At 43.8% G+C, this 13,652-nt stretch overlaps 1 protein-coding gene across 1 annotated transcript; it reads right to left on the bottom strand.

The window, feature by feature from the left end:
- Positions 1 to 378: 378 nt before the first annotated feature.
- Positions 379 to 13,275, bottom strand: LOC306914383 (tetraspanin-5-like; the record flags this gene model as incomplete). The annotated part of the gene is made up of 5 exons (XM_079491378.1): positions 379 to 2,636; positions 4,684 to 4,728; positions 8,901 to 9,003; positions 11,047 to 11,108; positions 13,153 to 13,275. 3 exons carry the CDS (start codon positions 13,273 to 13,275, stop codon positions 8,919 to 8,921), a joined length of 270 nt encoding a protein of 89 aa, XP_079347504.1. The 3' UTR covers positions 379 to 2,636; positions 4,684 to 4,728; positions 8,901 to 8,918.
- Positions 13,276 to 13,652: the final 377 nt, after the last annotated feature.

Genomic DNA, 13,652 nt, shown 5'->3' with positions numbered 1-13,652 from the left:
AGACGCAGATTCCGCGACAGCGGAGATAACGGCACTCTACACTTTTAGGAGTAGGACGACGGGTTCCACGTCCTCCCGGTGGGGGCTCCTCACTGGCAGGCGAGTCAGTATAGGATACGACATTATGTCCTACTCCCGGTGGGGGCTCCTCACTGGCAGGCGAGTCAGTATAGGATACGACATTATGTCCTACTCCCGGTGGGGGCTCCTCACTGGCAGGCGAGTCAGTATAGGTACGACAGTACGTCCTCCCGCTGGGGGCTCCCTCACTGGCAGGCGAGTCAGTATAGGATACGACAGTACGTCCTCCCGGTGGGGGCTCCTCACTGGCAGGCGAGTCAGTATAGGATACGACAGTACGTCCTCCCGCTGGGGGCTCCTCACTGGCAGGCCAGTCAGTATAGGATACGACAGTACGTCCTCCCGGTGGGGGCTCCTCACTGGCAGGCGAGTCAGTATAGGATACGACAGTACGTCCTCCCGGTGGTGGCTCCTCACTGGCAGGCAAGTCAGTATAGGATACGACAGTACGTCCTCCCGGTGGTGGCTCCTCACTGGCAGGCGAGTCAGTATAGGATACGACAGTACGTCCTCCCGGTGGTGGCTCCTCACTGGCACGCGAGTCAGTATAGGATACGACAGTACCTCCTCCCGGTGGGGGCTCCTCACTGGCAGGCGAGTCAGTATAGGATACGACAGCAGCGAAGAGACATAAATACTGTACGTTTGGGAAGTCTGAATCAATTGGCAAAACCACTACATTTGGGTGGAGAGGTTTTGGACATACTAGGTATATCTCTGCTGTCTGGAAGAAACCACCTAACTCCAAAATGTTCATTTTTCAGGAAATAAAAAAAAACATTTTTAATACTTTTCATTGGTTCAATATTTTTTTAACCAACACACAGACGTAAAAGGGTGTTCAATAGCACTGATTTATGAGGGGAAAAAAAGATGGCTAAACAGGCGGAGTTAGCTGGTTTGGCAGATGGTTTGAGGATCCAATGGAGTTGGGAGGTTTTTGCCGAAGCACTTTTTAACAGGCTACTTTCAATTGGTTCAAGTAAAAGTGTAACCAACACACAGACGTAAAGGGTGTTCAATAGCATTGAATTATGAAAAGAAAGAAAAGAAAGAAAAACCCCAAAATAGAGTTAGGTAGTTTCTTCCGGACAGCAACGATATGATTATTGATGTCTGAATATGAATCGGTCTATTGATAATATACACCCCCCCCCCCCCCCCCCCCCCGCCAATTATCTATCCTTTACAATATTCACACACACACACACACACACACACACACACACACACACACACACACACACACACACACACACACACACACACACACAGTGTATTACACAGAGAAATGTCACATTATTAGTGCATTAAGGAAATGTGCCACTTCCTTCAGGAGGAATGTGATCAACGGAGTCCTCTCTCTGTCTGAACACGCCGCTAGACGATCAGTGTGGAGTGAGTCCTCTTCTGAACACGTTCAGAGCACCCGCTTCAAATGTCGTCAACCCAGAAGACCATGCGATCCACCTGTACTGCATGTATATACTGCAGCCTAACTGGCTTCCATCAGGGAACACGGAAGTGAAAACATTGGGACTTACGTACGTGGCGTACAGTTAACCCTTTTAGGCCTGACGTCGAAAAAAAAAAAAAAAAACGTTCGCTCTGAAAGAATATATATTCAAAGATTTGTGCCGCATTTTTTACGATTCTCAAAAATAGCAGACCTACAAGCTCGTAGCGCGCCACTCGGTGGCGCGCTATGAGCTTGTAGATCTGCTATTTTTCAATAGCTAAAGTATAACATAATGCTTAGTTAAAACACCAAAATGCGGTTAATTTAGGACTGAGGCCAATTCTAAAAACACCTTCTAAATCCTGACCTAAGTTTTCTGAAAAACTTTAAATATTTATTAATAAATTGTTTGTTGTTTTATGGGTTTGTTTGTTTTTAATCAAAAGGGGTTCCCGTCCTGAATGGGTTAAGAAGACTGATATGAGGTTAGGGGACTTGCGTGGCCGGTTAAGACTGAGGTTAGGGTTAGAGTGTAGAATGTAGATTTAGGGAGCAATAGTCGGACAACGCGACCAACGCCACGTCGGCTACGTCTCCGCCTTTCCTGATCGCAGCCAGTAGACTTCCAGTATGCATGCAGTAGGTCGATAAGATCGTCTCGATAAGCAACCTACTGGTCATTATCGGTTGATTTTCATCCGAATCCGCTATTCGTAGATGATCACTGGTCGTCCTCTTCTGAACACACACACACACACACTCCTGGTCGTTCTGAACACACACACACATTTGTTCTGAACACACACACACACACACACACACTCCTGGTCGTTCTGAACACACACACACTCGTTCTGAACACACACACACACTCGTTCTGAACACACACACACACTCGTTCTGAACACACACACACACACACACACACTCCTGGTCGTTCTGAACACACACACACATTTGTTCTGAACACACACACACACACACTCCTGGTCGTTCTGAACACACACACACGCTCCTGGTCGTTCCCACACGTCATCCACGAAGATGGAAGTTTAGTTCTTTTGATGTGCAATGAAGTCAAGCTGCCCGCAGAGTCCTGCTGGGAGAAGAAATGAATTTAAACATTAATTATGACAGCCGTTAAGACAATTTGTCCGTACACGGACAGCTGTGTCCGTGGCAAATGATTCTTATTTTGATCATAAGACCCAATTAATTACTGAATGTCAAAAGTCTCCAGGTTTTCTTCTGAATGTGTATAACACTTATTCACTATCTATGGCACATTAGGAGTCCAGCTAGTACTATTGGTTCTCAAATGTTTTATTTGTAAAGGACCCCCATGACTCTGAGAGTGTACAAATGTACGGGTCCATTTTGGTACCATTTTTACACTCTCAGAGTTAAGGCCACTGTTCGGTGAAGAGGTGACCACCGAAAACTCCAACATGACGTCACGCTGCCGCGGTGGTCACTGTTCACACAACACATCTCTCTGTTTTTATTAACCACCGTGGCAAAAAATATAATTTTTGGCAAAAATGTCCACCACAAGACAGCATGGTGATGACTCCTGGATGATGATTATTACTATTAAAGGCAGTCCTGAAAGTTTAATAATTTTTTCAGTTAACCTTTAATCCCTGTTTCAGACTCATTTCATTGGTTTTCACTCATTGAGCTCCTCATCCGAATCTGGTATATTTTCTGGTTTATACGCAGTCAATTCATAAATCTTTATACCCACCTTATCATTAGTTATCCTTGCGCAACTTGCTACAAAAACACTGAATGATTTCGCTTGTTAGCTCGGTAGGTAGAGCTCTTGCCTTTGTAACACAAGGTCATGGGTTCAAATCTGGGCACCGCCAACTCTGTGTATGAGTCAGTTCAAGAACCCTTACCTGCCTCCCACTATAAAAAAACGACCCTGTCACAATTCCATGGTCTTTTTCTCAAGTTTAGTCTTCCATGTTTCTTGTGCATATTATTCTTATTGCCTTCCTGCTTGGTCCTGCCTTATCGCTGCTTGCAGCGATCCTTTTCTAGTTATTATTATTGTTGTTGTTGTTGTTATTGTTATTATTATTATTATTATGAAAGGGTTTGCTCGTGCAACCAGCGATGGACAAAGTACAAAGGCTATGAAATCTGATCAAACCTGATTAGTCAAGCTGCTGACATATTATAATGGACATGAAACGGTTTCGATGATAATCTATTTTTAGCCCTGAGCCCTAGGCAACGCCTTGCTCACCGCCGCCCGCACCAAACATGCTCAATCGGCGAAATCATCTGTTATCAGCACGTTTGAATGGTGCCAAAATGTCCATACTGGCATCCTCACCACATAGCCTGGTCAAGGTTTCCCCCTGGTGGACGTGTCATTTTGGTGCATGGAACTAGGAGCTACTAATATATACTATTCTCTGTCTATCAGGACGTAACTCGAACGGCGCTGAGTCGGGTCTGGTGGCCTTCGCAACGCTCGGCACGGCGACTCGCTCGGCTAGCGACTCGCTCGGCTAGCGCCTCGCTCGGCGGTGCCTCACGTAGCTCATGGCCACCAGACACGGCGCGCCTCCGTCAGGACATCAGTGATAATGACAATCGCTGATAATGACATACTGAACAGTATGGACATTTTGGCACCATTCAAACGTGCTGATAACGGATGATTTCGCCGATTATATGGGGCGATACCAGTCGAATGGGGTGGCTGGCTTGTGGTAGACATTTTTGTCAAAATTCTATTTTTGCCATGGACATACAGTACAAATGAGCGGACGATAATATCACCAGAAACACATTGACCTGAGATCAGATTCTAAAAATGTCTTCTACATCCTGACAGTTTTCTGAAAAAGCTATGTTTCTATGTCAGTCGTTCTTCGATTTTTCAAAAATAGCAGACCTACAAGCTCGTAGCGCGCCACTCGGTGGCGCGCTATGAGCTTGTAGATCTGCTATTTTTCAATAGCTAAAGCATAACATAATGCTAACACCAAAAGGGTGTTCCCGCCCCAAATGGGTTAATAACTTATTTGATTTAAGGTCTGTAAATCTGAGAGTGCACAAATGGAAACGAATGGACACGCCGGGCCGTAAGGGTTCTTGAAAATAAATGCAAAAAAGCACTTTACCTGTTAAGAGTGTGAAGAACGCTGCCGCTGCGTTAGGTGAAGAAGCTGCGGAAAATAAATGAGTACAGTTTAATATCCTTGAACAGAGAAATGTGATCTATTGAACCTCATGGGGTCTTCAACGTTTCTCAGGCCAAGGAAGAACCCCTTTAGCTGAGAGAGTGAGATGAAGCATAGAGAGACCACCAGAGCAACCCATTTATAGGCCTGACGTCGAAATAAAAAAAAAGTTCGCTCTGAAAGAGAATATATATTCAAAGATTTGTGCCGCATTTAAAAAAAATAGCAGACCTACAAGCTCGTAGCGCGCCACTCGGTGGCACGCTACGAGCTTGTAGGTCTGCTATTTTTCAATAGCTAAAGTATAACATAATGCTTAGTTAAAACACCAAAAGGGGTTCCCGTCCAGAGTGGGTTAAGGGACCACTTCACCACTTTTCGACCTATCTTCATACAATTGGTCCTCACTGATCAATGATCATCTGCCATCTTTTTAAACAGCTGTATTTTCTGTATTTTGTTTTTAACTAAGCTAAGCCACAGTACTGTTTGCAGCCAGCATTAAAACGTCAAAATAAATAAAAAGGCGGACGGCCACATTTGTATGCTCGGCTGGTCGTGCACTCACTGCAGTCGTCGATTGTTGATTCGTTGGCCTGCGAGGTGCAGATTGCAGGAGAAAAGCCAATCAAAGTGATTGTCGGGTCATTAGAGTTGCCCTGAAATCACCCCGTCCTCTATCTGTGCCTCACAACGGACTAAAAAAAAAAAACACGCCGATAACATCAGCAACATCCACGTGCACCTCCCCGAGGCCATAGACAGGGCAAGGGTTTCTTGTTTCATGCACTATATGTTTACAAACATCACTGTGCGCGCGCACGTGTGTGTGTGTGCGTGCGTGCATTCAGGGGACAGAACAGCTCAGCACAGCTGATTAGTGAGCTGGACTTTATATGTTATCCGTTTAGGCCTCGTTCACACGTACCAAACACCAATCAAGCAATGTTTGGTCGTTTTTTTGGGCCACCACAATGCTTTTCCAATGGGAGTCACATGGTTTGATCAAACATTTGTGTTTGATTGCTGATTGCTGATTGCTCCCCCCTCATCAAACAAAAATGTTTGGTCAAACCATGTGACTCCCATTGAAAATGAATTGGAGCAGCAATCAAACAGCAATCAGACATCGCACACGGACCGGACATTTGTTGTGTAGGTGTGTACGAAGCCTCAGTCTAAATGTCTGACTGTACCTCGTGCTGTTTAGATTTCCCGACTGGTAAAGTATTCAATCAATGAATACGTTCAAAGCTGCAGTGAAAATGATCACGTGATCCTCAAGTAAAAGTCTGTCTCAAAAATGAGAAAGCGTGCATTCCAGATATGCATAATATATGTGACCAGATTTGACTGAGAGACTGCCATCGCGCAAATTCCAGCTTTTCACCAGAGGAGAAAAACTTTTTTTCCCCCTTTTTTTTCCAAAAATGAGTTAATAGCACAGGCAGACTCTTCACATACTAGATCATGTCTGAAATAAGTGTCAGAGCTGAAATCGACATGTAAACATGAACTAAATGCTTAAACATGTAGCTATAGGTGTAATGTTAGAGTCCACAGAAGTGAACCTTTCAAGCCTGTTTTCTCAACTCGCTGTTTTCTGCAAGACATTACTCTATAGGCCATATCTCCAAAACTGGTGGGTCAAACTGAACAACCAATATGTCAATTTGAAGCTATGATTCCCTGCTTTCATATGACATAAAAAAACGAAAATTCAAAAGAAATCCAATGGCAGTCCCTCAGTCAAATTTAGTCACATGTATCCGTAGATGAGATAGGACTGTGATCACAGCCTCACGTCGAGATCCACAAATTCAAACTCAAACAGTCTCATTCACTCTGCTTTCTAGAATTGGCATTTGCAGTAATATTAATAATAATAATAATAAACACAGCCGGTTAATTTAGTACATACATTTTTTTTGTAGTTAAAATAAACTGTAGATTTAGTTGACTAAAATGTTATGATATTTAACCCATTTAGGCCCGAGTTAAAAACATTCACTTTGAAAGAATATACCGGTATATTCAAAGATTTGCGCCACATTTTTACGATTTTTCAAAAATAGCAGACCTACAAGCTCGTAGCGCGCCACTCGGTGGCGCGCTACGAGCTTATAGATCTGCTATTTTTCAATAGCTAAATTATAACATAATGTTTAAAACACCAAAAGGGGTTCCCGACTTCCCGCCCCAAAATGGGTTAACTAACGAAACCATTTCATATGACAAAAACTAAATTAAATTGTATTCAAAAGACTATGTGACTAAAACTAAATCATCAAAGTTGCTGTTAAAATCAACACGGCTGAGAAAGTCCGGGGGGAGGCTTTTCTGCTCCCTGCCCGGGTTGTTGGAATTTGCTTTTACAGCTCCGTCCGGCTGCTGGCTGCTCAGATGGCTTTGATGACCGGACAGACCAAGCCCCCAGTAAGGCTATATCCAACGTTGAAGATGCCACTACCTACTGGCGAAATGTGGAATTGCAGCACTTTAATGGAAGCGGACGGACGTTCATGACGTCACGTGAAAAGCACGGACCTCAAAATTGAGGTCCGGGGCTGGGCTAGGCTAAACTTCCGCTCGCTCGCGCCATTGAGTTATAATTATACTTCCGGAAGTCTTCCGGGTGCTTCAAAACGCCACTGAGCAACTTCCACTGAAATGAATGCGGGGGGGGGGGGGGGGGGGCTAACGCTCCAGTTCGGTCTCTAGCCTTCTTTATACTCTATGGGACAGACGGACGGACGGGGCAGTCGGTCAGGGGTTATACGTGTCTTGGTCAGGGACAGGGAGACTCGAGGGTGAGCCGCCGAGGCTCGAACCGGCAACCTTCCGGTTCTCGGGCGACCTCGCTATACCCACTCCCGCTATGGCCACTATTTTAGCTACAACATCACAGGACTCCCTCTTTATGCGGTGTGTCACAGAGGTGGTGCCTAAACCCTATAGTCTTTAACTTCACAGAAACTATGCCTATAAACCTATCCTTTTTTTTTCTCCACGATTTTGTAACCCATTTTTCACCCCTGTGTCAATTATCTAATGTGATCCTGGGCTCTACACACCCTCCGCCAACCTAGTCCCCATATATGGGGGACATGGGGAGAGCAACGGACTTGAACTCATGCTTCCTTCATGCCTGAGTGTCCAAGTTCCAGTACAGGAAGGGTAGTAAACAAACCCTTAAATGCTAAACTTCTAAATTGCTCTTAATTAGAGCAGAGCCAGGACAATAGCAGAAACACAAAGCCATTCAGATTCAAAATCAGACCATCTTGGTCTGAGGTTGACAATAATGGTCTGGATGGGTGGACTTAATCCCCTCAAAGGTAATCACACTTTAAATCATTGACCTCAGAGGTAACTAGATTAAGCCAGACTAAAACTAAATATAAGATTGAGAAACTTTTAGTACTTCTAGTAAGACTAAAACTTAATTGCCCAGACTCTTCTTCAACAAAGATGGCGAAAGCAAACATACTTTGTTCGGTACTCATACAATAGTATGGTACAAAACACTGAAGTCCTTAAACCAGAAACCTAACCTCACAAACACTATTCCTAAACCGTCCTAAACCCAAAACAAAAGTCTGCCACGGTCGTGAAACACCGGGGGAAAGAGGGAGTCCGACAACATCACAGCAACATTCAACAACAACAAATGAAGGGGGGAGAATAATGGGTCCTTAAAGGACCACTTCACCACTTTTCAACGTCTCTTCCTATAATTGGTCCTCACTAATGTTCATGATAAAACAGCACCATTTTTTCCTACTCAGTCTGTGTCTCATAGGAAGGCTGTGGGAAGTTCGGAAACCCGTCCACCAGTGACATCATCGATGGTGAATCCAAGCTAATAGAAACGACAGGCTTTATTTTCCTGAAAAGTTGCAATGCAAAAGTTGAAGCCACCGTTCTCACGATAATAAAAATCTAAATATATTTTAAAACAAATCTTGTTTAAAAAAAAATCTGCCTAATGATGATGTCACTGGTGGACGGGTGTCCGAACTGCCCAAAGCCCTCCTATGAGACACAGACTGAGTAGGAAAAAATGGTGCTGTTTTATCATGAACATTAGTGAGGACCAATTACATGAAGAGATGTTGAAAAGTGGTGAAGTGGTCCTTTAATAACTGGCACCCTACCGGCCACACATACACACATCATGCGTAGTAGGCGCCTGCTTTCTTGCTGCCGGCGTGCGGTGGGGGTCTGTGCATGGACGACAGAGAGGGTGGCGGTGGCACCCTGGTGACGAGGAGCCGTGAGGAGGAGGAGGAGGAGGAGGAGGGAGAATGATGTATGAGATGAGTCATGATGAGGCATTGGGATGGAACAGCTCATTCCTCTCTTACAGCGGATTCGACCGTTATCTCTGCATTGGAACGGCGAAATCATCCGTTATCAGCACGTTTGAATGGTGCCAAAATGTCCATACTGGCATCCTCACCACATAGCCTGGTCAAGGTTTCCCCCTGGTGGACGTGTCATTTCCAACTATTGTCGGTGCATGGAACTAGGAGCTACTAATATATACTATTCTCTGCCTATCAGGACGTAACTCGGACGGCGCTGAGTCGGGTCTGGTGGCCTTCTCAACGCTCGGCACGGCGGTGCCTCACGTAGCTCATGGCCACCAGACACGGCGCGCCTCCGTCAGGACATCAGTGATAATGACAATGCTACAATCGCAGATAATGGCATACTGAACAGTGAGGATGCCAGTATGGACATTTTGGCACCATTCAAACGTGCTGATAACGGATGATTTCGCCGATTCAATACATGATACCAGTCGAATGGGGTGGCTCTTAGGCCCTAGTAGTAGTCGCTTGGCGAAAAGCACAGCTCTACAGGGTCACGCACGCGACGCGTTGTGAGGTTGTTGTAGCTCATGCGCTCTTTGGCAAGCGACACCTGCTTCGTGCAATGGAGTGTGAATTAAAGGCGTAGTGAAACGGAAATGGTGGACATTTCATTTTGAAGTTTCAGACGGTTTCAAGTTGAAACGCCGCTCTGTAGTTTCTGAGCCAATCGGAGCGTCGCATCCCTTCAGGCGATGGGACGGTAGCTAGTCCCTAGCTACCTATGCTATACGCACTAGGACGCATGTGTGTTTGTTTACAAGTCAGACAGACGGCCGGCTGTACCAGTTTACTGATATGTGGCTTATTTCTACCCTATAATGTTTTCAGATACATATTTTAGAGTGATGATTAAGTTGAAACGGAGTAATTCACTGTCTGGATGTCATCTTGAATGGGATTAAAAACGGAGTGGTTTTGTAATCAGTAGCAGCTGTGTTGGGCAGTGTTGGACGGATGCGCAGATATGGGGAATTAAACTGGCGAGCTTCATTTTTATTGGCTTTTATCGATGTGGGCCTCGACACGTCATCACACAGTACGTTTTCGTTTTCAGGAAGTAATTAAAATTAAGATTTTTGAAATACACAAAAATGAAAATGTACCCATTTTTTTGGCGTCCATTGTTAGGTATGCCCATATGATGACCACAGATGTGGTCTAAAAGTGTGAAAAACACATTTTTCATTTCACTACGCCTTTAAGCTTTATGCTCCCCCACCTCGGGCAGGGTGCATATCTTTTGTCCGACGTCCTAACAGTCCGACACCTTGCCTCAAACCCTAACCGCACGCGAAAGCCACGGGTGAGCCTTAAACGGCCACGCATGTGTTTCTCAACCGTTGGGTGCAAAGGTGGGAGCCCAAAAGAGGGCCACACACCGTGCGACAGGGCCACAAATAAAGAACCGAGTGATGCGATCTTCATCGCGTTATCTGATCTATTTTTTTTACTTTTTTGGAGAAACGAAACCTTACTGTATATCATGAAATGACTTGACTCGTCCAAGACAAGACAAACAAGGCGTAAGTGCGATATACTTTGACGGCAATTTGCATAAAGCCAGCACAATGGTAGATTAACCAAAACATTTACTTGTGAGAAATACTCTCCCACCCCTCCCTCTCTATTCTTCCCTTTCTTGTGTTTCTTGGAAAAATGACACGAAGGGAAACTATGCACAAAAACAAATTTCACCCACTTTTTTACTTGTAAAACTGTGATGTGACAATGAAGATGATTCTGAATAGTAGCTTGGTTGTTAACCGTGATGATTCTGTTTCACATTTTCCTCTTGGAAGTAATACATGACATGAACTGATCATGAGATTTAGATTTGCATGGCTCGTACACGACTAGGCAAAGCTTATGAATGACACTCAGTTGAATGTATAGATCTCAATAAATATATATATTTTTTTCTTACCAGCTTGCTTGCACAGCTTCAATGTCGCTCACTAGGTTTTGCGCCAAACATATCCCGAAGATCTGTGCGGAAAGATTACAACATTTCAGTCACATAACTCACGAATACATTGAACAAATGTGTATTATAGAATGAGAATACAAGTGTGCATATAACATTTTATCTTGGCGTTCGGTTCTGCTACATTTTTCTCCCTGCTCGGCACAATTATACAACCATCATTATACATTAACCCATTTTGGTGTTTTAAACATTATGTTATGCTTTAGCTATTGAAAAATAGCAGATCTACAAGCTCATAGCGCGCCACCGAGTGGCGCGCTACGAGCTTGTAGGTCTGCTATTTTTGAAAAATCGAAGAACGACTGACATACTGTAGAAACATAGCTTTTTCAGGAAACTGTCAGGATGTAGAAGACATTTTTAGAATCTGATCTCAGGTCAAAATGGGTTTTAAGAGCAGGGAGAACCTGCGGTGAACTCTCACCGATCCGTCCACACAGATATCACACTATGAAGTGATTAAATACAAGCTATGCATTTCTGGATCCTGCGAGGATATCCTAGCCAAACAACAACACCAGGAACGCATAGGCAGAGGAAGGAACGCAGGAAGAATCCAGATTTAGGTGAGCTTAACCCATTTAGGCCTGACCTCTAAATTTAAAAGAAATCTTCTAAATCCTCCAGTTTTCTGATATAAATATTTTCACGATTTTTCAAAAATGGCAGACCTACAAGCTCGTAGCGCGCCACTCGGTGGCGCGCTATGAGCTTGTAGATCTGCTATTTTTCAATAGCTAAATTATAACAATGTTTAAAACACCAAAAGGGGTTCCCGCCCAAAATGCGTTAAAGGACAACTTTAGTTTTTTTCAACCAAGGTTCATGTTTTAGATTGTTTTTAGAGAAAGTATAAGATGAGTGTTAATTTTTTTTCATTTGCTGCGTTCTTTCGTTTTAGCGATTTTAGCTATTTTTGACAGGGGGGCGGGGGCATTCGAACATGGGGCTAAATATGTATTTTTTTTATTATTTACTATAGACCCCATTTACTAGACCCCAGGAAATTATATATGGCCACAAAAGATCACAGGATCTACTGAATGTGAAGGGTGGTACTATAGGGGGCTGCCATACTGTGTTGTATGGCTCAACAGGTCAGTTTGTCACCCCCTTCACATTCAGTGATCTTTTGTGGCCATGTTTGAATGCCCCCGCCCCCCTGTCAAAAATAGCTAAAATCGCTAAAACGAAAGAAAGCAGCAAATGAAAAAAAAAAGAACACTCATCTTATACTTTCTCTAATAATAACAACCTAAAACATGAACCTTGGTTGAAAAAAACTAAAGTTGTCCTTTAATTAAATACCCCGCCCAATTGGTCAGCTGATTGCCACGTCAGCGAATGACATGTGGGTCTTGCATAACACTGAATGAGCCCCTCGAGCATATCTGACTGGACTAACTCCACAAGCTGCGTGTCATTAAACATTTTCAAAACTCACAACAACAAAGGGTCATTCACTGTCCTATTACGTCGGAGCAGAGCCGCTGGCGATGTCTGACTTCCTAGGATGAGCAAGCTGCTCCCTCGTCCCGGTGTTTATTTTGACAGCAAAAATGTTGATTGTTTTATAGTCATAGTCTTTGAATACATTTTCATTTAGTTGTAGTCGCATTTTAGTCACCTGAAATGTTTTAGTGTTAGTCTAGGTTTATTTGACTAAATATCATAAGATTTTAGTCTACAGTTGATTTAGTCGACAAAAGATTCGAGGCCTTGATGGTGTGGTTATGACTGATTTTACAGTTGGTTGCATGCTACAAATAGCCAAATCTACAAGCTTGCAACGTGAGAAATTTGTAAGATTAGCTACCTCGTCTAACTGTTTGGCTCCTTCTGCTCCTTTTGTTTAAAAATCCAAATATATTGTCTATCTAAGACATTAACGCACACTCACGCACAAACTCACAGAGGAGGAGACCGTCCTCCTAACGATTATGGACTAGAGATGGGTCCATCCTAGCTCTGGTCCATAGCGTTATAAGGAGAAGTCCTCCTAACGCTATGGAGCAGAGGTCAGGGGTCACCCTACACACGTACCTGCAGCAGAGCGACGCCGATGAAGATCCCCGCCACCAGCGTCAGGTTGTCCTGGAGCCACTTCTCGAACTGAGGTACGCAGCCCTTCACATTGATGGAGTCCTTCTGCTCCGCATCCTGCATGGGGGAAGAGTAGTTGTTTTAGTGAATATCTTAGTTACATTATACGGTAAAGAACACCCTCTCGTGTAATACTGCTTTTTCACAGAACTGTCAGGATGTAGAAGACATTTTTAGAATCTGATCTCAGGTCAAAATGGGTTCATTATAATGAGTTAGGTATGTATCATACTGTAACCAGAACAACTACTACCCTTCATATGGGCAAATGTGTTCAGTTACTCGGCCAGTTTGTTTCACAGGCTGTATTTACACACAGTAAATAGACTCGAAATTAATTCTCCTGAAATAAGTAGGCATGTAACGATTCACTCAACTCACGATACGATTCGTATCACGATATGAGGTTCACGCCACGGTACGATTTTTCACGATATTAA

The sequence above is a fragment of the Electrona antarctica genome (assembly GCF_951216825.1).
Source record: "Electrona antarctica genome assembly, chromosome: 21".
Classification (NCBI taxonomy): domain Eukaryota; kingdom Metazoa; phylum Chordata; class Actinopteri; order Myctophiformes; family Myctophidae; genus Electrona; species Electrona antarctica.
This window is presented reverse-complemented; position numbering and strand designations above follow the sequence as displayed.